The 23900-nt window shown below is 39.1% G+C and overlaps 1 protein-coding gene across 12 annotated transcripts in view; it reads left to right on the forward strand.

Moving 5' to 3' along the window:
• Positions 1–23900, forward strand: part of ERC1 (ELKS/RAB6-interacting/CAST family member 1) — a 390663-nt gene that overhangs the window by 310540 nt on the left and 56223 nt on the right. For all 12 annotated transcript variants that reach the window (XM_073789251.1, XM_073789255.1, XM_073789254.1 and 9 more), the window contains one exon: positions 21095–21193. In XM_073789251.1, coding sequence (XP_073645352.1) covers positions 21095–21193 — 99 coding nt within the window. The remainder of the gene's footprint in view (positions 1–21094; positions 21194–23900) is intronic.

Here is a 23900-nt window from a genome sequence, read left to right on the forward strand (position 1 = left end):
TTCCTACCGCCTCTTTTGGTCCCTTTTGAACCAGTGTGGATACTTATTAAAAGTGAATATGGAATTAAATGATATTTGTATTCAAGGACGAGAGGAGTGATATAAAACTATAACATTACCTGTTACAGAATGCCCTTCCCGTGGACAATGTACATGACCAAATTAAATCACCCGTACTATCTGGCTTTCTTGAAAACATTATTCAAGATAAGAATATCTAAAATTTATTGAGCTAACTCTTGTTTTGAGTGCTTCACATGAATTAACTCATATACTCTTCACAACAACCCTGTGAAGTACAGTTATCCTCATTGTACAGAGGAGATGCTAAGAGAGAGACAGTGAGTAATTTGCCCAAAGTCACATAGCTAGTAAGCGATGGAGCTGGGATTCAGAACAAATCATGTTCCTCCATTGCCAACACTGCTGATCACTACACTGAAATGTGTTGCCATCATTGTGGGCTTTTGGTTAGAGATTTCAGTAGCCTTTAGCTGTATTATTAATGACCCAGTAATTCTCTCGTGATAAATAGTACTTGAATAAGCTCTTTTCTAAATTACAGTGAAAATAAATTACCATAATGGACTGTGCTCAGTTTAAAAAGTCAGAATCCTGACAGGCCAAAATCTATTCCCGATCTTACGTCAACAGATACCTTCTCATTTTCAACAATTATCTTAGAAATTGTTGACTGAATTAATGAGAGTTAGAGAATTCTGATTGAGAACTCAGAGAGCATCTGAAATCAGATAGACCGATTTTTAAGCAGCCAAGTTTGAAAACATGTATGGTCGTAATCCTAAATTACCATCACAAATGATTCGGGTGTGAAAATACTGTTACTGTCATATATGTACATGGGCAGATATATGGAAATCTGGCCCCAAAATATTACACATCATTTATTAAGATATCTTTTGAACAGCAGAATTTAAGAATCAGTAAATTTGCATTCTTAAGAAGAGCAAATAGAGATTGAAAAGCTGTTAAAAGCTCCTAGAAAATAGTGACTGCCAAAGAATGAACATCTGTTATAGCTGAGGTTCAAGAGCTTTTCCCCCTGTATTTCAAAGATTTTACACAGTGTAAGAATTTAATTAACTAAGTAAATTGATGAGCTTTAGTGCTAAAACAGGGTTTGCGGTAGCGGTTTTTCAAGGTAGAGAATGTGCTTAACATAAAGTTTGTGGTGTTGCCGGTGGTGCGCCTCAATATGGCACTCCGGATTGGGTATCATGTTTCTCCTGGCCTTGTGTGAGATTGCAGCCTAATAGTAGTCAACTCTAAAATTAGGTGCCTCTGAAGATCATTTTGAACATGCGCCTTTCAGGCCTCCCTAGCACTTTAATGAGCCAGGTCACCAGAAATATCCAAAGAGATCGAACTATGTTTAGATATATGTGTGCTCTTCGCAAATGTATCCACCTCGCAGGCCTGAAACCAATACCTAGCTGTATATTAAGGCTCACGTTAAACACGTGCAAGAGCCTGGTTGACTTCTCCATCGGCCCTCGGTCACTGGCCCGGATCCAGAGAAAGGACGCACTGTGTGCTGTCCCTCTAGCCAGCTCTGTCCCAGTCTCTGCTAAATGGAAGACTCGTAAGATCAAGTTATCTCTGCAACAGTTTTCCTCACGGTTGCCTCCCTATCTACCTTATTGTTTAGAAAAAATAACCAGGCAGAGCTATACGCTACAGGAAAGCAGTTTTGAAGGCTGGTTCTAATTCAGCTGATTGCCATCTTTAACTGTATTTAGACATTCACTGTTTATAACAGTATTTCCTAATCCTGGATTATCTTCCTGAATGGTAATGATATTACTAGCCACTGGCTTACAACTGTTCTTATGGCCATGCACTGAAATAACTATGTCTCTTACTATATAATATTAAAATAGCTAAATTGTATCTTTTAATACTCTGAGACTAAAATAGGTCTCTCACTTTTATGTCAGCTGGTAGGAGCAGCCATAACTTAACATCTTCTTTTCATTACCATAATGCTTTAACTGTAGAAAATGGCAAAACATGAGCTAAATTAAAGGAAATAACTCTCTCTGTCTAGAGATAATTTCCTCTATTGCTGAAATCTTCTTGTTCTACAACCTTTTTTTAAAAAATCTTTTTTATTGAAATATACACACAGAAAAGTACACATCTAAGCATACATGTCAGTGAATGTTCACAAGGAAATACTCTCATGTAACCAGCATACATATCCAAGAAGCAGATCATCACCAGCACCCCAGAACCAGGCCCTCGTGCTCCCTTTCAGGCTCTGTACCCGGCTCAGTCCTGCACGTGACTGCTTGCCTGAATTCTGATAGTATTGATTAGTTTTACCTTAAAATCAAGACTTTAAAGTTAAGATTTTGTGTCAGCGGAGCTGCTGGGGGCCCAGAGGCAGAGGCCAGTGAAGCCACCACGTGGCCAGAGGGCACAACCTTGAGCCACAGAGGCCTTGTTCACAGGCCTTGAAGCCTAATGGAATGTGTTCTGCTGGATTTCAAACTTGCTTGGAACTGACAACCCCTTTACTCCTTCCAACTTCTCCCTTTTGGAATGAGGATGTCAAGAAAATGATATGTGGCTAAATGGAAATATCAATAAAGGGACATAAAACCTAAAAAGAAACTAAAAAGAAATTCTGGAACTGAAAAGTGCATTAACTGAAATGAAATCCCTCACTTAGAGGGATTCAGAGGCAGCTTTGAGCAGGCAGGAGAAAGAATCGGTGCACATGAGGATAGGATAAGGGAAATTATCAAGGCTGAGGAACAGAAAGAAAAATGATTTAAGAAAAGTGAACAGAGCCTAGGGACCTATGGGACAGCATTAAGCGGACCAACATACACATCATGGGAATCCCAGAAGAAGAGAGAGGGAAAGGGGCAGGGAGAATATCTGAAGAAATAATGGTGAAAACTTCCCAAATTTGCTGAAAGACATAAATATAAACATTCATGAATCTCAACAAACTCTAAGTAAGATGAATTCAAAGTGAGACACATTATAATCAAACTTTCAAAAGATGAAGAGAGAGTCATCACATACAAGGATCCTCAGTCAGATTTTCAGCAGGTTTCTTATTGGAATCTTTGGAGGCCAGAAGACTTTTTTGGGGAGGCTGATATATTCAAAGAGCTAAAAGAAAAAAACAAGAATCCTATATCCAGTAAAACTCTCCTTGAAAAATGAGGGAGAAATTAAGACAGTCTGAGTTAAACAGAAGCTGCAGGAGATCATGACCACTAGATCTGCCCTGCAAGAAATGCTCACAGGAGTCCTGCAGGGTGAAATGAAAGGACAACACTAGACAGTAGCATGAAGCTGCATGGAGAAATAAAGATCTCAATAAAGGTAAATACATGGGCAATTATAAAAGCTAGTATTATTGTAACAATGGTTTGTAACTGTAGTTTTTGTTTTATGCATCATTTAAGAGACTAATAGATTTAAGGGAAAAAAATTATGTGTAAAAGCTCATATTACTGTAACTTTGGTATGTAGCTCCACGTCTTGTTTTCTACGTAATTTAGGAGACTGGCGCATTAAGAAGAATTACTTTTATGTTTCGGGTTACACATTGTATAAGCATGTAGTTTTGTGACATCAACAGCTAGAAAGGGTGGGGACAGAGCTGTAAAGGAGCAGAGTTTTTATATGTTATTGAAGTTAAGCTGGTGTAAATTCAGATTAGACAGTTATAACTTTAGGATGTTAGATATAATCCCCACGGTAGCCACAAAGAAAATAGATATAGCATATACACAAAAGGAAGTAAGAAAGGAATTTAAACATTTTGCTACAAAAAAAAAAAATCAACTAAATACAAGAGAAGGCAGTAATGCAGGAAGTGAGGGACAAAAAAACTATAGGGCATGTAGAAAATAAATAGCACGATGGCAGAAGTAAGCCCCTCCTTATGAGTAATTACTTTAAATGTAAATTGGTTAAGCTCTCCAATCAAAAGACAGAGATTGACAGATTGGATAAAAACAGATAAACCAACTACATGCTGTCATCAGGAGGCCCACTTGATGTCCAGAGACATAAAAAAGTTTAAAAATGAAAGGATGGAAAAAGATACTCCATGCAAATAGTGACCATAAGAGAGCATAAGTGGCTCTACTAATATAAGAAAACAGACTTTAAATTGAAAAAGTTTACAAAAGACAAAGAAGGATGTTATATATTAATGAAAAGTTCAATACAGCAGGACAGTGAAACAGATATAAACATTTACACATCAATGGACAGACCATCAAAATATATGAAGCAAAACCTGACATAATTGAAGGAACAAGTAGACAGTTCTACAGTAACAGTTGGAGACTTCATTACCCCATTCACAGTAATGGATAGAACAATCAGAACATAAGTAAGGAAATAACAGATTTAAACAGCACAGTAAACCAACTAAACATTACAGACATATACAAAACACTCCACCCAGCAGTAACAGCAGACAGGCGTGCCTCATTTTACTGCACTTCATGTTGTTGTGCTTCACAGATACTATGTTTTGTTGTTGTTGTTGGGGTTTTTTGGTTTGTTTTTTTTTTACAGATTGAAGGTTTGTGATGACCTTGCATCAAGCAAGTCTGTAGGTGACGCTTTTCAGACACCATTTGCTCACTTTGTGTCTCTATGTCACATTTTGGTAATTCTCACAATATTTCAGACTTTTCCATTATTATCATATTTGTTACAGTGGTCTGTGATCAGTGATCTTTGATTTTACTACTACAGCTCATTGAAGGCTCAGATGATAGTTAGCAGTTTTTAGCAATGTTTTTTAATTAAAGTCTGTAATTTTTTGTTACACATTTAATAGGCTACAGTATAGTGTAAACATAACTTTTTATGCACTGGGAAAGAAAAAAATTCACGTGACTCACTTATTGCAATATTTGCTTTATCACATGGATCTGGAACTGACGCTCAGTATCTCCAAGGTATGCCTGTACACAGTCTTCTCACACGCACGTGGGGTGTTTTCCAGGATGGACCATATGTTAGACCACAATAGATTTTAAAAGATAGATATCATACAAAGTATCTTCTCTGACCACAACAGGACGAAGTTAGAAATTGGTAACGAAAGTGAAATTGAAAAATTTACAAAGTTGTGGAAATTGAACAATACACCTTTAAACAACCAATAGATCAAAGAAGAAATCACTAGGGAAATTAGAAAATACTTGGAGGTGAATGAAAACACAACTTACCAAAACTTCTGGGACATAGTGAAAGCAGTGCTGTGGGAAATTTGTAGCTGCAAATGCTTACATTAAAAAACAAGAAAGATCTCAAATCAACAATATAACTTTATAATTTATGGAAGTAAAAGAAGGAAAGCAAACTAACCCAAAGCCAGCAGAAGAAAGGAAATAATAAAGATTTAAGCAGAGAATCAATAAAACAGAGAAAAGAAAAACAGGAGAGAAAAATCAGAAAAACCAATGAAGCTTTTGCTTTGAAAAAGTCAACAAAATTGATAAACTTTTAGCTATATGGACTAAGGAAGAAAAAGAAGTCTCAGTTACTAAAATCAGAAATGAAAATGGGGACATTACTACTGATTCTCCACAAATAAAAAGGATTATGAGAGTGTACTGTGAACAGTTGTAAGCCAAAAAATGGGATAACCTAGATGAAACAAATTCCTAGAAGCGAAAAAACTACCAAGACTAAATCATGAAGAAATAGAAAATCTGAGTTAGACCTAGTAAGAAGATTGAGTCAGTAATCAAAAACAACAAAGAAAAGCCCTAGACCTGATGACTTCATTCCTGAATTCTTTAAAGAAGAACATTTAAAGAAGAACTAATACCTATCCTCCTCCGATGTTTCCCAAAAATTGAAGGCAAAGGAATACTTCCTAATTCATTCTGTGAGGCCAGCATTACCCTGAAAACAAAGCCAGGCAAAGAGACTACAAAAAAACGAAACTACAAACCAGTATCCTTTATGAACATTGTTGCAGAAATCCTCAGCAAAATACCAGCATACAGAATTCAACAGCATATTAAAACATCATATATCATGACTAAGAGGGATTTGTTCCCAGAATGCAAGGCTGGTTCAACATCCAAAAATTAATCAATGTAATAAACCACATCTGCAGAATAAAGGGGAAAAAAATCACATGATCATCTCAATTGATTTGACAAAATTCAACACCCTTTTATGATAAAAACACTCAATTACCTCCACATAATAAAATCCATATATGAAAATCCCACAGCAAACATCATTCTCAATAGTGAAAGACTGAAATGAAACCTTTTCCTCTGAGATCAGGAACAAGGCAAGAGTACCTGCTTTCACCACTTCTTTGCCTTTTTTTTTTTTTAAGATTTTTTTTTTTTTATGTGGACCATTTTTAAAGTCTTCATTGAATTTGTTACAGTGTTGCTTCTTCAAGCTTTGGTTTTTTCACAGCAAGGCATGTGGGATCTTAGCTCCCCAACCAGGGATCGAAACCACACCCCCTGCATTGGAAGGCAAAGTCTCAACCACTGGACCACCAGGGAAGTCCCTCACCATTTCTTTTCAACGTAGTACTGGAAGTTCTATCCAGAGCAGTTAGGCAAAAATAAATAAAAGAACTCCAATTTGGAAAGGAAGAAGCAGAATTATCTCTGTTTGCAGGTGGTATGAGCTTATATGTAGAAAACCCTAAGGATTTCTCACAGAAAAAAAAGCTGTTAGAACTAGTAAATGAATTCAGCAAAGTAGGATGCAAAGAGTCAACATACAAAACTTCCCTGGTGGTCCAGTGGTTAAGAATCTGTCTTGCAGTGCAGGGCACACTGGTTCGATCCCTGGTTGGGGAACTAAGATCCCACATGCAATGGGGCAAGTAAGCCCGCACACTGCAGCTACTGAGCTCGCATGCCACAACTAGAGAGCCTGTGTGCCACAACTACAGAACCCACGTACTCTGAAGCCTGCATGCCACAACAACAGAGCCCACACACTTTGGAGCCCTCATGCTGCAACTACTGAGCCCACACGCCCTGGAGCCTACGTGCCACAACTAGAGAGCCTGCGTGCCGCAACTGATGAGCCCACACGCCACAATTAGAGAGAAGCCTGCCCGCAACGAAGAGCCTGCGTGCCGCAATGAAAGATCCCACATAACACAGCTAAGACCCAATGCAGCCAATAAATAACTAAAATAGAATAATAGTAATCTTCAAAAAAAATTTTTTTAAGTCAACATATAAAAATTTGTTTGCGTTTTTATACACAAACAATGAACAAACTGAGAAAGAAATTACAAAAGCAATTTCACACACAATAGCATTAAAAAGATTAAAATACTGAGGAATTAACTTAACCAAGGAGGTGATAGACTTGTACAATGAAAAATACAAAACATTGCTGAAAGAATTTAAAGAAGACATAAATTAATGGAAAAATATTCCTGGTTCATGGTTTTGGAAGACTTAAAATTGTTAAAATATCACTACTACCCAAAGCAATCTGCAGATTCATGCAGTCACATATAAATTCCAGAGATGCTTTTTTTCAGAAATAGAAAACCCATCCTAATATCTATATGGAATCAATCTCAAGGGACCCTGAATAAGCCAGAACAATCTTGAAAAAAAACAAAACTGGAGAACTCACAGTTCCTGATTTCGAAACTTACTATAAATCTAAAAGCATCAAAACAATGTGCTATTAGCATAAAGACAGATGTACAGACCAGTGGAATAGAGAGCCCAGAAATAAGCCCTTACATACATGGTCAGATGATTTTTTTTTTTTTTTTTTTTTGCGGTGCGTGGGCCTCTCACTGCTGTGGCCTCTCCCATTGCGGAGCACAGGCTCCGGACGCACAGGCTCAGCGGCCATGGCTCACGGGCCCAGCCGCTCCACGGCATGTGGGATCCTCCCGGACCGGGGCACGAACCCGTGTCCCCTGCATCGGCAGGTGGACTCTCAACCACTGCGCCACCTGGGAAGACCTCAGATGATTTTTGACAAGGGTGCCAGTACCATTCAATGGGAAAAGGACAGTCAATTCAACAAATGGTGCTGGGAAAACTGGATATCCACATGCTAAAGAATGAGTTTGGACCCTTACCTAACACCATATACAAAAATTAAATCCAGTTGAATCAAGGACCAGAGCATGAGACCTAAAACAATGACATTTTTAGAAGAAAGCAGTATAAAAACTTCATGAGAGCTAGAAATACTGATTTCTGGAGTCATCAAAATAGAAGTACCAGTTAACGCCATAAAAAATGTATTTGCTTACTCAAGAGAGAATATAGGCGTTACGTTTACTTTTTACTGTTTTCTGACACTTGTGTGAAAATATTAGCACATGCCATTCTTTTAATCCTTACATAATATAACTCAGCAAACAGACGCCCTCTGTACACCACCCCATTGTTAAGAGTTCAGAATCGGCTTTATTGGATGAGAACTGCTGGAAGTTTTTTATAAGGTTTCAGGGCTTTTAAGACCTTTTTTCCATGATTTGCATGTGTTGAGAATGCTTTAAGCGTTTATGGCACAGTGTATCACAGGTAATTGTGATATTATGTACCCCACAGGCTTCTTGCTGTTTTGACATTTTAAATTAAAGATCTGTTCCTGGAAACAAGGAGGATGGGAGTTAAAAATTCTACAGCCGTATTTTGAAGAGGTAAAATAAATGTAGGGTAAAAAAATTCCTTACCGAAAACAATTCAGTCTAAATGCTATCGATTTCAGGTTATTTTCTCTATTTTCCTTAAAGAACCTAAAGTTTTCAATCTTTCTGCATTTGATCCCTTAGCAAAAATATCTAGTACCTTTTCTTTTTTTAACTCTTGGTTAAGTTAACCTATTCACTTTAAGTGCCACAGTTATTTCATGAACTAGTCTTTCATATAGTCGGGTAATAAATTGTACTTCACATCTTGATATAGTTAGAACTGATCCTTAGCCAGTAAATTGCTGTGTATTTCTAGGAGAGTATAATCCTCAGTAACATAAATTAAGAACTTTTAAAAATCAATTATATTATGAACATCAGCTGTCCATTAATATTGATTAATAAATCAGTAAGTTTCAAAATTAATAATTTTCAAATCAATAAAAGTAAAAATATATTGATAACTTCTGAGTTGATAAAATTAATATTTACTATTATTATTTATCTAAATGGAAGGAGCTACATGTGTGAGAAAGAAGGAATTTTTCTTAACCTAAAAACAGGGAGGCTAGTCAAAAGGACCTACCTGCACATGCCTAGGAAGTGCAGGGGTGCTGTTGGTTCTTGGGGCTGGGGTGTCCTTACCACCAAAATAAAGCTGTGGTTTTGGGTGATTAGATGAACCCAGTTGCAGACTAACTGTGGTCAGATGGCTACAGAGACCTGGACTGGATAGGCTCTCCTGACCTAGAAGTTTCCCGGAAGCGGCTGCTAAGAGTTAGGTCTACTGCAGACACAGCAGCCCCCGCTGCCTGCCTCCCCGACCTGTCCCAGGGTTGGGCGGAGGTGAACCAAGGCTTGCTGGGGAGGGCGGTGCTCTGTGGGCAGGCCTTCGGGGCAGCTGCTGGCTGCTTCCGGCCCCTCACAGTCCCGCTGTGGTAGCTAATCAGCTGCTGCCCAAATACCTAAGTCTGTTGTCAAGAAGGTTTTCGCTTCCCCTGTGCCTTTAACCATAGTTGTCTTTTTTCATTCAGTTGGCGATCTTCCTGGCTCTCAGTATGAGGAGTGATTTTTCATCGGTGCCTGGACATTTGGGGTCTGGGGCACGCCCTGTGACTCTGGATCTTATTTAAACCGTCTCTGCCAGCTGGTTTTCGTTGGCACACTCCAGAGAGGAGAGGGTGGTGAGGCCTCATTACTGCCCAGTGGAGGCAAATCCAGGCTCCCCTCTGCCTCTGTTGACACCCAGGGAGTGGGGCTCCCCGTCACTCCGGGCAGCGGTATGAATTGTACCCCTGCTAGGCCTCCCCGGACTTATTCCTGCCGGGATGTGTAGGACTCCCTCCGTAAGCACTGCAGGGTGGCCTCCTTCCTGCTGTGCAGCACTGGGCCTCCTCTGACACTTCCCAGGGTGGGACTCACCGCTCCGCCCGCCTGTCCCCGGTGCCACTGGGGGGGCTTGGTTACTGCCCCTTCCCTGGCTTCCTCTGACACCTGCCCGGGGGGAGGAGAGGCTGTGGGGTACAGGCCCCAGCTCACCATTTAGCTTTGCTGCCATGGGCGGCAGTTTTTCCTGTGACCTTTTGAGTAGAGTGATTATAGTCTAAAATGTTTTTATCTTGCTAGGCTGCCCCTTTCCCCTCTAGGCCTCCTGGGCTAGAGAGCTCAGGCTTTTGTTGTCTGTGACTGTTGGTGCTTCCAGGTCGCTGGTTTCCAGCTCCAGGTCTGATATATGAGGCAAGAAGAAAATCCAGGGAACTTACCACCTGTGGCATTCTTTGGGTCCCAGTGTCCTTAACCAGTCTGTCTTCCCTCCAGCTTTTTATGTTGGTGTGGCTGCAGTTTTACATTTGTATGTACAGCTCACAGTTACTTTTTAGTTTTACTTTTGTCCTTATCAGAGGTATGGGGAAAAGTATGTCTGCTCCATCTTCTAGAAGCAGCAAGTTAAAGCTAACCTTTATTTCTGAAGGAAGACTTAGGCAAAACTACCTTTTCTCTTTAGTAAGACAATAGTTATGTTCTAGGTTTAGATAGCTAAGTGACCCCAGTAGAGTTTGAACTTTAGTGCCAGTATTCAGATAACCCAGTTTTTTTGAAATCACAATCTTCACTACCCGCCAGCCCCAGTCACTTATTGATGTGTTTTAGAAAATGATACCTCTAGTAGCAGACAAGTTTTGCTGTCTAGTTTCACTAATTTATTCAGCCACTGATGCCTTTTAAATGATTCTTAATGGGTATTCATTCCTTATTAGAACCTATCTATGCCTGGTGCTTCTTGTTTATTTCTAGAAATCAGAGTTTTTCAAATACTTGAGTTTATTGAAATGATCAGTGAAGTATTTCCACAACCATAAATATATGAGATCATTTAAGATACTTTTTTTTTTTTTTTTTTTTTGCCGTACACGGGCCTCTCACCGCTGTGGCCTCTCCCGTTGCGGAGCACAGGCTCCAGACGCGCAGGCTCAGAGGCCAGCCGCTCCGCGGCATGTGGGATCTTCCCAGACCGGGGCATGAACCCACGTCCCCTGCACTGGCAGGCGGACTCCCAACCACCAGGGAAGCCCTAAGATACTTTTTTAAATTTAATCTTTTGTTTTGTTTTGTTTTAGAAAGGCCTGATTCTAATAAATGTCAGGGGATTTTTTCCTTTACACAAAAGACTGAAAGCCATTTAGCTCAATTTCACAAAAAAAGAAGTAACTTTGGAAACTAGAGAAGACACCTAGAACGCATTGGTCGTTTTTTGCTGATTTTACCAGCATGACCACATATGAAGGTTTGTGAAGGCACATATGTACAGAGAAATCCTTTTATAATGAAGTCTCACAGAACAGGAAGAACAGGTGGTATTGCAGAGTCTGGCCTTCTGTCAGTTGCTCTCCGTATGGATGGTTTCCAGTAAGAACCCAAATGGCCCTCACATCCCTGGGTTTGTTTAAAGATACTTCAGTGTACGTGCTCATGAGTGTACAATTTATAGTTAACTTTATTTTGAGTCAATTCCATTCATTCCTTTTCCACACATGGACCATGATTTTGTAAAAGGAAAGCATAAAATTCCCTCAAAACTTCTTACTTTAAGAATTTTGATCCTTCTTATCTAAAAGGCATCTTTTTTCTGTGTGTGTGTGCTTAAAAGTGCTTCAAATTCTTGAAGATTACCCCATTGCCTGCTCAGCTATTCCTCAAACAGGGGGAAACGTTTTTACTTTTTTTTATATAAAAAGCATCAAATAAATTAAAGTTAATTTCTGTGTATTTACTAAGGAAAGGGTGTCCTGTTTGAAGCGAGAGTACTAAACTTTCCTGCTTTGCAGCACTAAATTGTTGGGTTGGAACGCATTGTAATAGATACCTATAGTTTGTGCTACCATCCTTGAGAAAATGATTTTTTTAAATTTGTGTTTAACACAATCTAAGATTTTTTTTAAATGGGGGGGGGTCGGTCTTTTCTGTTACATGTGAAGGAATTTAGTGTCACTTCTCTTTTTCGTGGCTTCTGTATCTGTAACATTTTAACTGTATACTTAGCCACCGAGATCGCGTAATCCATAAACAAAGCTGCGGTAAATGCTCTCGGATACTGACCTTTGTTCACTGGTTTCTAGAATAACAGAAAACATCTACCTACATTTTGTTCTTTTCTTAGATATGATGGTGAGTCTCACTGGATCCAGCTAATATTCCCCCTAAACATTCTGGTTATTTTGCAGAATGTAGTGCTTCTGTTGCTTTGAGAACAGATACAACTGGAAGAAATGATCCTTATAACATTAAAACTGGGTTTACTGCAAGTAAAAAAGTAAACCTAAAGGGTTACTTTAGGTTTATTGCAAGGATGAGAAGTATGTGCTAGAAAGTTGAGGCAGTGATCAGGAATAAAGTTTCAATCGCACTTTGTTTTAAACAGTCTCATTTCAGACATTGGTTTGGGTCAGTATAAACAAGATGGCCTACAGGGTATTTCATTCCTGTAACTTTATGGATCTGGCTCTGATTTTTCACCCCAGTATACTGCAGATACACACCACGGGCCTGCCAGAAACAGGACAGCTCTCAAAATTTAGAAATAGAATAGAAATTCTTATAAAGTATTTTAAGTATTTTTTAGTTTTAAAACACTGAATATGTCTTTATTCTCATGTTAATATTTGTTGAAAGAGAGAAAGAATAAGCTTCTGTCCTTCAGGGATCAAAGTTACAGTCTGCATGGCATATAAGAAAGTGTTAGACATACATAATAATCAGGACTAAGCATTAAGATTAATAAATACTTTCTGGAGGCTGAGAAGGAAGGAATATGTGCGTCTCTGAGTTAGGGAAGCAAGGCATCCCACACAGACCTTTCTAAGAACTAAGGAATGATTATAATAGATGGAAAAACGTAGGCTCCTTTAAAAAAAAAAAATCAGAAAGTTTGCTGGTGTTTGTTTTCTTTGCTTTCTACCAAGAGGGGAAAAAACAGTAGAGTTTTGCTAGGAAATACAGAATATGTAGAAAGAACAGATATCCTATGAGCTTAATGCCATAAATGGGGATGTATTCAAGTATATCCTTTTAGATAAGAGAAGATTACATGAAACCTTAAGAAAAAAAAATCCACTGAGTAACAAAATAAATACCTGAATATCTATAGTCAGAAGTTCTCCTTTTCACACATAAATCAATTTGTATATGAGGAAATCAAAGAAAAGAACCTTATACGTGCTTATAAATCAGAGTGCCTGGGTGCTGGGGTCCTTTCTGAACCTATTCTAAGTAACAGCAGTTGTTTTTATTTGAGATAAAACTCTGCTAGTTAGTTAAAATGTCTATTTTATTTTCTTTTGGCTGAGATAACTCATTGTGGTAATGCTGGATTTTTCATAGTTATGAGCAATTGTGTTTGGTAAGTGCATCTATTTTTAATTAATACAAGTGGAAAAGAGCATTATTTAATAAAGATAATTTCATAGAAAAAGCTTTCAAAATATGAAGCTCATTGCTGGAACAATAATAAAATATAATCCCAAATGTAACAACCATGGAAAATAGATTCTTGAATTTGACAAACATATGTTAAGGAATATATATATATGTATACATATATGTATGTATTATGTGTGTATATATGTGTGTGTGTATATATATGTATGTGTTTATATATGTGTGTGTATATGTGTGTATATGTATATGTGTGTGTATATGTATGTGTATATGTGTGTGTATATGTATGTGTGTGTATATATGTATGTGTGTATGTGTGTATATTTATGTGTGTGTGTATATATGTATGTGTGTGTATATATATGTGTGTATATATATGTGTGTGTATGTGTGTGTATGTGTGTGTGTATATGTGTGTGTATATGTATATGTGTGTGTGTGTGTGTATATATATATATATGTATATATGTATGTATGTATGTATACTGGCAAGTTTACTAGTTACTAGGTTGCTACACGGGTGAGTGAGTCTTTGTCCCAGCCCTCACAGACTCACAATCCATGGGAAGAAAAGACATGTAGACAGATTATTAGAATCTGACAGAGGTTCCAGATAACACTGAAATCCTTTTGTTCCAAACCTGAAGATACTGGATAAGCGTTAATCCCCTCTCAATTTGTGATGCATGATTGAGCTCAATTGACAGAAAAAATCTGCAGGTGTCAGAAGCAAAGAAGGGTGTGAACTGAAGCAGCAGCAGCCCTGGGCATTATGACCAGTCTGACCAGTTAGGGCTGGGGCTGGGTTTTAGTGCCCGCACAGGGAAAGAAGGCGAGACTTTAGGATGACCTGAACTGGGGACCTGGAATTGAACTTCTGCCGCGAGATGGGACAGTCAGATGAGTGCCATTCAAGGGAAAGGAAATAAGACTAATTGAGTCAAACCTTTACCACCGGTAGATGAGAAAAGCTTTTCTCTGCCGTGACCTTGGGAAGGAACCCCAGGTCCCTTATAAGATGTCAGAATTCTGAAGCCTGTAACTCCAGCAGATTTAGAGTATAAATTGATACTGCCACTGGGCGTGGGAAGCTCCTACCTGAAATATTAGAATAAAAATGTATGCCCCATTAGAGCCTAGCAGAAGCAATTACAGTATCACTGCTGGGATCCTTCAACAGCCCAGACATCACAATATTCCCATGGAAAAAAACAGGTGACCCTTAGGATGAGCTCACAGTCAGTCCACAACGAGGAGGATGTAACAGAGGAGATTACTTCTCTGAAGACTTAAGATCCTAGACGGGCAATATTTTCTTGAAGTTTTTAAAATAACTAAAGAGAGGAAGTATAAGGATCAGAAGGAAGAACAGTGGATACAGACAGGATAGTGTCATAGTTGAGAGTGTGGGGTCTGAAAATTAAGACAGGTGTCAGACTTCAGAAGAGAAATTGCAGCTTACATCACCAAGAGCTAATATCCCAAAAAAGAGCATTCCTAAAAATGGAGAAGATAACAACTTAATGGGGGGTGGGGGGAATAGTCAAAAGATAGGAACGGAAGATCATGGGTAAGAAATGTAGATAGTCTCTAAACATGAATCCATGCCCGACCGCACTCATATTAAGGTAAAGTCAAACTGAGGTGCTGTTTGGCCAAAATCAAGGAAGGGTTTAACAGCATATTCAGTTGACAGGGCTGCGCGTGTCACACACTCGTAAAACTCTACTGGTGGGAGCGCAAAATGCACACCTCCTGTGGAGGGAATTTGGCAAAACGTGTAATAACATTACTTAACTATGTTTTCACTTTTTGACCCAGAAGTGAAGCTTCTAGGAAGCTGTCCCAAAGACACATTTTCAAAATTACAAAATAACACATATACAAGGTAATTCCGTGTGTGCTACTATAGTGTTTGCTACGATATTTGTAGTAGCGGTAGATTAGAAATAACTCAGATACCCAACAGTGGGATACTGGTTGAATCAATTATAATACATCCAATGGAGTAGAGTACTGTGCAGCTGTAGAAGGGAATGGGAAACATCTCTATTGTTATGAAGTGACTACTTGAATATGTTGTTAAATGAAAAAGCAAGATGCAGAATAGTGTATTTAATGTTCTACTTCTTATGTGAGAAAAGTGGGTAAATTCATAAATGTTTGTGAGAGTGTATGCTTGCTTACAGTTACATAAAGAACAATTTAAAGGTAAATTTAAAATTTACACCCAAAATTTCCTATGAAAAGAGGAAGGGAATAGGATAGAGAAGGCAGGATTGAAAGCAAGTCTTCTCTGAAAGTACCTCGTTATACCTCGTTATATAGTTTTGACTCTAGAATCATACGGATGTTTTACATAATCAAAAATAAAATTACATCAGAAAGAGGGGAAAGCAATTCCTGAATTTTGTAAACAAACTGAAACAAATGAATCTAGTTGTTTATTAAATTGTTGCATAGTCACATGCAGCAGAGAATTAGTTCAACTAACCTTATATATTACAGATTTTTCTCTGTACATTCTCAATAAGATATACTCCAATGAGAAGAAAATATAATGCAGAGAAATTTTAAAGTTCATTCTGAAGGCATATTGATAGTGATTACGTTGGTATTGGTATTTTCAAAGAATTAAATTGATGAATAAAGCAAATAAAAAGTAATTTATGTCATTATTGTTAGGAACCAAGGTTTTTCAGCATAAGAGGAAAAAAGATATATAAAGTGTAAAATCAAAGAAGTTAAGTAAGAACTTATTCTTTAAGATGCAGACCTAGAATCTTAAATCTAAATCGAAAATATCACTGTTAATTTATAATTTTCTCCCTCTTAATAAGAAGGAAAGTTTTTCCTACCTCTCAGCTGAAACAACCAGGAAGCAGTGATCCAGCAGCACTGAGCACCCAGCACCCGCTCCTGTCCCACTGAATGAATGAGCTCTTTGGTAAACCAGCTGATTCCAGATGTGGGGCAAGAAATGTACAAGACGAGCTTAGCGCATGTTTGCCGGAACGCAAGAGTAATGTCATGTCAGAAGGACACAGAAAGTCTGCTACCGTACACAGAATGCACAGGATGGTTATTCCTTCCACATTTTGGTCCTAATCAGGACCAAAATTAAACTATCTAACTGATTTCTTTAAAAAGCAAAACAAAGTCAGTAGGAAGCACACTTTTCTATTAGACCTTGCACTCCAGCTGAGAAAATAAATAGGATGTGAAGGTAGTCTGACCTGACTGCTGTCGGGCTAAATTCAGCACAGTTGTCTCCTCTAATCTAGTTGCCATCCCCTGCCTACCACACTGCTTCACGGGAGTCCCCCCAAAGCTGTCCAACCAGTGGAAAAGGAGCTTTCCCAGGTAGAAGGATAATCTTCAGTCAAGTGTGTATAAAATGAACAACTCAAGAATAATTAATGGGGCTCCCCTGGTGGCGCAGTGGTTGAGAGTCCGCCTGCCGATGCAGGGGACACGGGTTCGTGCCCCGGTCCGGGAAGATCCCACATGCCGTGGAGCGGCTGGGCCCGTGAGCCATGGCCGCTGAGCCTGCGCATCCGGAGCCTGTGCTCCACAACGGGAGAGGCCACAACGGTGAGAGGCCCACGTTCCGCAAAAAAAAAAAAAAAAAAAAAAAAAAAAAAAACTAAAAAATAGAATAATTAATGACTACTTATACTTTTTCATGAAATGAAGTTTAAAATAAAGCTCATAGGTAATTTGTTGAAATTTTGCTAAGTTTATAACCAACAGAGTCCAACCCACCTGAAAACGGTGAAGATCATGCTTTTCTCATTTTGTATATCAAATACCAAAATAGCAAATTAAAGTTTAATTAAAATTCACTATAGTAAAATGATTTCTAAAGTTTAACAAATGTAGGCAGAAATAATTTTAATGCTTTCTTTTTTTTTTTTTTTTGCGGTACGCGGGCCTCTCACTGCTGTGGCCACTCCCGTTGCGTAGCACAGGCTCCGGATGCGCAGGCTCAGCGGCCATGGCTCACGGGCCCAGCCGCTCCGCGGCATGTGGGATCTTCCCGGACCGGGGCACGAACCCGTGTCCCCTGCATCGGCAGGCGGACTCTCAACCACTGCGCCACCAGGGAAGCCCTTAATGCTTTCTTAAAGATAATTATAATTGGAAATAATGCTAGTTAGGTTAAGACTTATTTATGATATGTTTTCTAAAATATCTCAGAATATTTCTAAGTAGTAGTTTTTCTAAAACTCATTTAGGTAGGTTAATAGCGTTATCAGAAACCAGAAAGGAAAGGTTAGTGAACAACCAGGTAACTCTGATCAGAATTCCAACCTTTTAATACCTGGGTTTGAATAACCAACATGTACTGTTTCTTAGCCTAACTAAGTATTTTTCTGTGAAACATATAGTTTCTGTACCACCTTTTTTGAGCATTGACATCTTAGTCCTAAAAGAAAAGATTAACAGAATAAACGATGAACCTTTCCTCTGGGAGGGTATGTATACCTATATACACAGATATACGTTTACAGCTTAAAAAGTTTATCTCAGCAAGTTTCCTCCTGTCCTTTTTTTTTTTCTCCTTCCTTCCTTCAAACAACTTTATTCTTCATGTCGTGGGACCATGGGAGTTCGGCTCTCTGCACATGCACGTGGCATGGTTCAAGAGCGAAAATATTTGGATATAAAGTACCTTCCATGCTTGCTGGTCTTAGTCTTAAGAAGAGCGTAGAACAAGAGATTCTTGAGCAGAGTGTCGTTTATATGGTCTGTATAATATCTACTGCGCTGCGAGCTGTCCGATACTTAGTGCTCAACTTCTGACTGTGCAGGAAACAGACTTCACACCAAATTAATGAATATTTGACCTGGGAACACTAGTTAACTTTGATAAACCTCATGTCTTTCAGAAATGGAGACCCTCTTAGGGCTATTTCTTCATTCGCTTACATGGATCAAATAAGTAACCTGTGGTCTTATCTGTCTCCTGTGATCAGTTCTTGTGCGAAGCCTTCATTCTCATTCCTGAGGAATACTTGAGATACATCCTGCCTTGAAAGTGGATTTGCATGTGCTTTATTAGTTCTTCTCTAAGATTTTAAACTCACACTCGGTATCAGGCGTTAAGACTGCGTGTCATGCTCTAAGATAATAACTATCCACGTGTACTTTTGCTGCAGGGTCCTGTTAAAGTCCCCGGGGAAGTGTTTCTTACCCACGTGAAAGTGAGTGAGGTGCAGCATGTTGTCACTTTCCGGTGCGCCCCTTTGCCCTTTGCTCTCTCCCTCATGCTTCCCCAGAGCTGCCTTGCAGACGACTCTCCATTTGTCATAAGTACGGCTTGACATAAGAAAGAGTGCCCTACATATTTTCAAGGTCCCTCTAAGTCATCTCAGAAAAGAGAAATTTGATATCACAGACAATTTCTTGATAAGTATTTTTTCTGCTGTCATTATATCCTGGAGGGAGGAACTGGCTTAGAAATGTTCATATATTACTAGGGGAAAATGTAAAGAGCCCAAATGCCCGGCAATATGGGACTTGTTAAACATCTATTCAACTGAATACCATGCAGCCAGTTAAAATTAGGTTTTAGAGTGATACGTAATGCCATGAAAAGAAATGTTCATAACGATGGTGACAGCTGAAATTTATTGGGTGTCGATTGTACGCCAGGCACCTTTCTAAGAGCTTGTATTACCTCGGTTAATCCTAACAACAGTCTTATGGGGAGAAGGTATTGTTCTCATTTTAAAGGTGAGGAAATTGAGGCTCCGAGTAGCTTGCCCCAGCTGAGCTAGCTGGTAAGAGGCAGAACTAGAATTCAGGCCCAGACACTTGGGCCCTACCCTTGCTCAGGCATCATTATGTGAAAAAATACCGAAGAAGAATCTCTCTAAACTTTTTTATGGATCTAGACAAAATGTTTTAAATTCATCTAGAAAAGAAAATGTGTCAGTCAGATTTTGACAAAGCAGAATTGGTAGAGAAGGACAACATGTCCTACCAGGTATCAAAATATACCATAAGATATAGCAATTTAAAAAATACCATATCATAGCAGAAATAGAGAATAAATCGGAAAAGCATGCTACTTTTTATGTTCATAGTGAAGAGGCTGAACAGGTGCACCTAAATATTAACAATGATTATCACTGGTTAGAGGGATTTACAGGTAATTTTTCTTTTTTCTTTTTGTGTTTTAGATTATCTACAGTGAACATTTTTGAATCATATAATGTTAACAAATGTATTTTTAATGCTTTTAAAACTTCAGGTTTTAACAATATTGCTGTTTGATTTTATGCATAGTGTTTGTACCGTGCATTTTCTGAATTGCTTGCTTTGCAAAGGGAATTCTCTAAAATGTTTTATACATATATATATATATTACATTCACCTGGGTTTTAAATTAACCAAGCACATAGAATTACCAATCCAGTCCTCCATTTTGGTGAACATGGAGAAGAGGCAGTGGGATAATAATCCTCTTCTGGTCTAGGGTTGAAGAGAAGGATTTCAGAATCTTCAATTCATTTCCAAAACCTGAATTGTTTACTGGTGGTATAAAGAAAAGCTATTGAATTTTAATATATAGCTTCTGTCTGGTCACCTTGCTGAACTTTATTGTAAATTGTAATCATTTTTCAATTGATTCTCTTGGATTTTCTAGGTATATAATGATTTCATTTACAGATAATGATAACTTTTCCCCCAATATTTATGGTCTGTATGTTATACAACATCCCCCCCCAAATGGAATAGTTGTTAAAAAGGGTGAGTAATTTTATGGTAACCTGGAAAGATGGGTCCTATATATTGATATCATGAAGTGAAAAAATAGAGTTAGCAGAGTTCTATCCTATATGTAGTATAATCCAATCCTTATTTTAAAAAATAAAAACAAGCACTGCAATAAAGTGCTTAATTTAGGGAGGTTACTCCTCCCTCCAGAATTCCTGTGGAAATTTAGGTGCTTGTCTTAGCCTGCTCGGGCTGCCATAACAAAGTACCGTAGACTGAGTGACTTAAACAACAGAAATTTATTTTCTCACCATTCCGGAGGCTGGGAAGTCCCAGATCAAGGTGCCAGCTGCCTTGGTTCCTGGAAGAGCCCTCTTCCTGGCTCACGGAGGCCTCCTCCTCACCATGTCCCCACGCGGCAGGGGGACTCATCTCCCGCTTCCTCTTCTTACAGGGCCGCAGTCCCATCAGATTAGGGCCCCACCTTATGACCTCACTGAACCCTAATTTATCTCCTAAAGGCTGTCTGCAGACACAGTCGGCTTGGGGGTCAGGGCCTCAACATGAATTTTGAGGGGACCCAGTTCAGTCCATAATAGTGTCTAAACTTTCTTCCCCCAATATCCTCAGAAATCCTATGTTTAACTTACTTTATTTCGGACAGGATTCGTTTTATCCTTTCTTAGGACATTCTTAAGGCACTTGTTACTTTGCAGTGTGTCACAGAAATTTTACCTAAATTTAACCTTATGCATCGTTTCCTCTTAGACACAAAATCGGATGAAGCTCATGGCCGACAATTATGAGGACGACCACTTCAGATCCTCCCATTCCAGTCAAACCAATCATAAACCCTCCCCAGACCAGGTAAGACTGCTTTTGATTGTCTTGTGAAAACCAGTATGCTTTTATTTTGATATATTTTGTACTAGCACATTACAGATTCTGGGGTACGAGTTAGAAAAATAAAAATAATCAGTTGCTGAAAACTTTTTCTTTTTTTTTAACACAGAGTCAGTTTCTGTAGAGGAAGGTGGTACATGATTCTGAATATTTTAAGAGGAGATACTCAGCAGATTTGAGGACACTAAAGAATCCTTGAGATGAGAAAAAAATTTAATCTTCTCAGAGATACTCACTAATTTGTAACTGTCCTGCTTTTCTTATTTAAGAAACTGTCCTGCCTCAGCAGAAAAACAAAACTCTCCTTGTAAGCTCAGTGAGGCACACACAGTGCAACGTAACGGTAATAACTATTGAATATTATTTAACTGCAAATTTTAAGATCTCTGCTCATCACCTAGTCGACGTGAAGATTGAAACTTAGTTGTTCGCTCCCATTTCCTTGGTGGATCCCTCCATCTATGTCATTCTTAAATTGTTGCCTTCAATTTCTCATCAATGCAAAAGAGGCAGTGATGAGTCAGCCTGAAGGGGAACCATATTCGATGCCAGTTTTTTTGGAAGAAAGAAACTCTCCCAAGATCTTGAATATGATGGATGGGGGAGAGTAGTGAACAGATTACCTCATATCCCATTGCCAAAAGTCAGATTTCAACATCTCCATCACACTCAATCTTAAAATATACGGCTGAGGGAGAAAAATAATAGTTAAGTAATTACATCCATATGACTGAAGAGTCAAGGAAAACTCCCCCACTGAGCGTCTCCTCCAAACGATAGCATAGCTTTGTCTTAGGAGAAGAAAAAGAAATATTGCAGGTGAAAGCAGCAATAATATCGAAAATGCAATTTTGTTCTAAGATTCGGAAGGTATAGTCATGGTTTGATGACATTTCCTAGCCAGTTGCGGCAGGCCTTATATTTTAGAGGGAAAGCAGTACAATCTTTGACGCAGGCAGAATGGAGAGCCGTCTGCCTGATGTCAGCAGTCTGTCCCTCTGCCAGACATCACTTTGCTTGTTCTGCCTGCTTCTTGATACCTGGCATTAAGTTTATGCCAGTGTGTGTAAGACGAGTACTAGATCCTTTCCTTGAAACGGGTTTCGCTCATACATACAAGGAATTGGATACCTCGCAGTAGTGGGAGGCAAACAGGAATGGGGAAAGGTTGAGGAAAAGGCAAAAAATAAAGAAAAGCCTCTCACTTGATAATGTTGCCCAGATCCAGCAGTGGATAGAGAGAGCGTCTCGGAGAGGTCGGAAGGCTGGAAGTACAGTGACAAACTAATTACGAGTCAGAGCCTCATGTAAAAAGGGTCAGGAGGTTAGAGACTGTTTGCTGCTGCTACAGTGTGCTTGTGTCTCTGTTTTGAATACTAACCAGCTCTTTTCGTTCCCACGCTGCTCTGGGGTCTCTGCCGTCCCGTAGGACGAGGAGGAGGGCATATGGGCATAGCCGTCCACGTGCTCCTAGGGCAGCCATTTGTTCAGCACGGTGAGAAAGGCTCTCCTTAACTACAGACATGCGTGCTGTTTGTTTGCCGTCACTTTTTTTCACACGATCATCTCACGCTTGTTTCTCTGTAACTCACTAAATCCTTGGTGTGCTCTCTGCCTTCTCATCTCACCTGATTCCTGTGTGTATTGCTATGCTTCTGACATAGTGGGCTTTGGGGTTTTGGCTTTTTTTTCTTGTTGTGTGTTAATAGTCATTTTTATAATTTCTTTTATGCATTTTTGGGAGAACTTCCAGGGCATGTAACTATTGATAAATTTCTCCTGTTGTTATTTTATTTATAAACTACTCTGTCTAGCATGATATTACAGTGTCCTGGTAAGGTTTATAGTGACTTACATCAAACTGGAAATAGAAAATTGATCAGATACTCTGCCAGTAGGTTTGGGATATACTTTTTATGATAAGTTAAAGTATATAGTCTTTAAAAAAAAAAACAAAAAACCTGTACTGTGGACTAAAACCTTTAGTTTCTGTCTATAGAAGAATGCTCTGCATTCTCAGGGTCAGTAATTCTTCCAGAGTGCCTACCCTGGACAACCCCTAGAGCTTGGATATTACCCCCAAACTGTCCTTATAAATAAAGAGAAATAAAGAAGCAAAAGAAGGCTTTTTAAAAGGTCGGTCTCCAGAGTTCTTTTTCCCTCTTTTATGGATTGCTGCCGTGTTAAACGGTTGCCAGGACACTGTCTAGATTCTCCCTTCCAGGCCAATTGGCTAGAAAATATAGTCCAGCTGTGTCAGTATCTCTCTTTGATCCCATGCCCTGGAGGTTTGACTGAGGAAATCCTTTTCTTAGAAAAAATAATAATTATGATGAGTAAGTTCACACGTATTGGTGGCCTTGCACCCCTGGATTCACTGCCCGTGCTTATTGGCGATCTCACTCTTCTGGAGTTGTTTCTTCCTGAAGAGTCTGTGTCTTGGTGTCACCCTCCTTAAAATGATGAGGGTCGTGTAGACCTCTCGCTGCAAACACAGCCGAGGAGAACAATGAGGTAAGTTGTGGAGAGAGGCGTGCACTGTGAAGACGGGAAACTTTCCATGTGGCTTTATCCCGAGGCTGTGAAAGAAGCTGAGATGCGTGCTGCCAACCACAGAGCTCTTTGGGTCTCTGTTCCTGCCCTGCAGAGAGGTTCATCCGTACCATTTTTC

The sequence above is a fragment of the Tursiops truncatus genome, chromosome 11, assembly GCF_011762595.2.
Source record: "Tursiops truncatus isolate mTurTru1 chromosome 11, mTurTru1.mat.Y, whole genome shotgun sequence".
NCBI classification, from domain to species: domain Eukaryota; kingdom Metazoa; phylum Chordata; class Mammalia; order Artiodactyla; family Delphinidae; genus Tursiops; species Tursiops truncatus.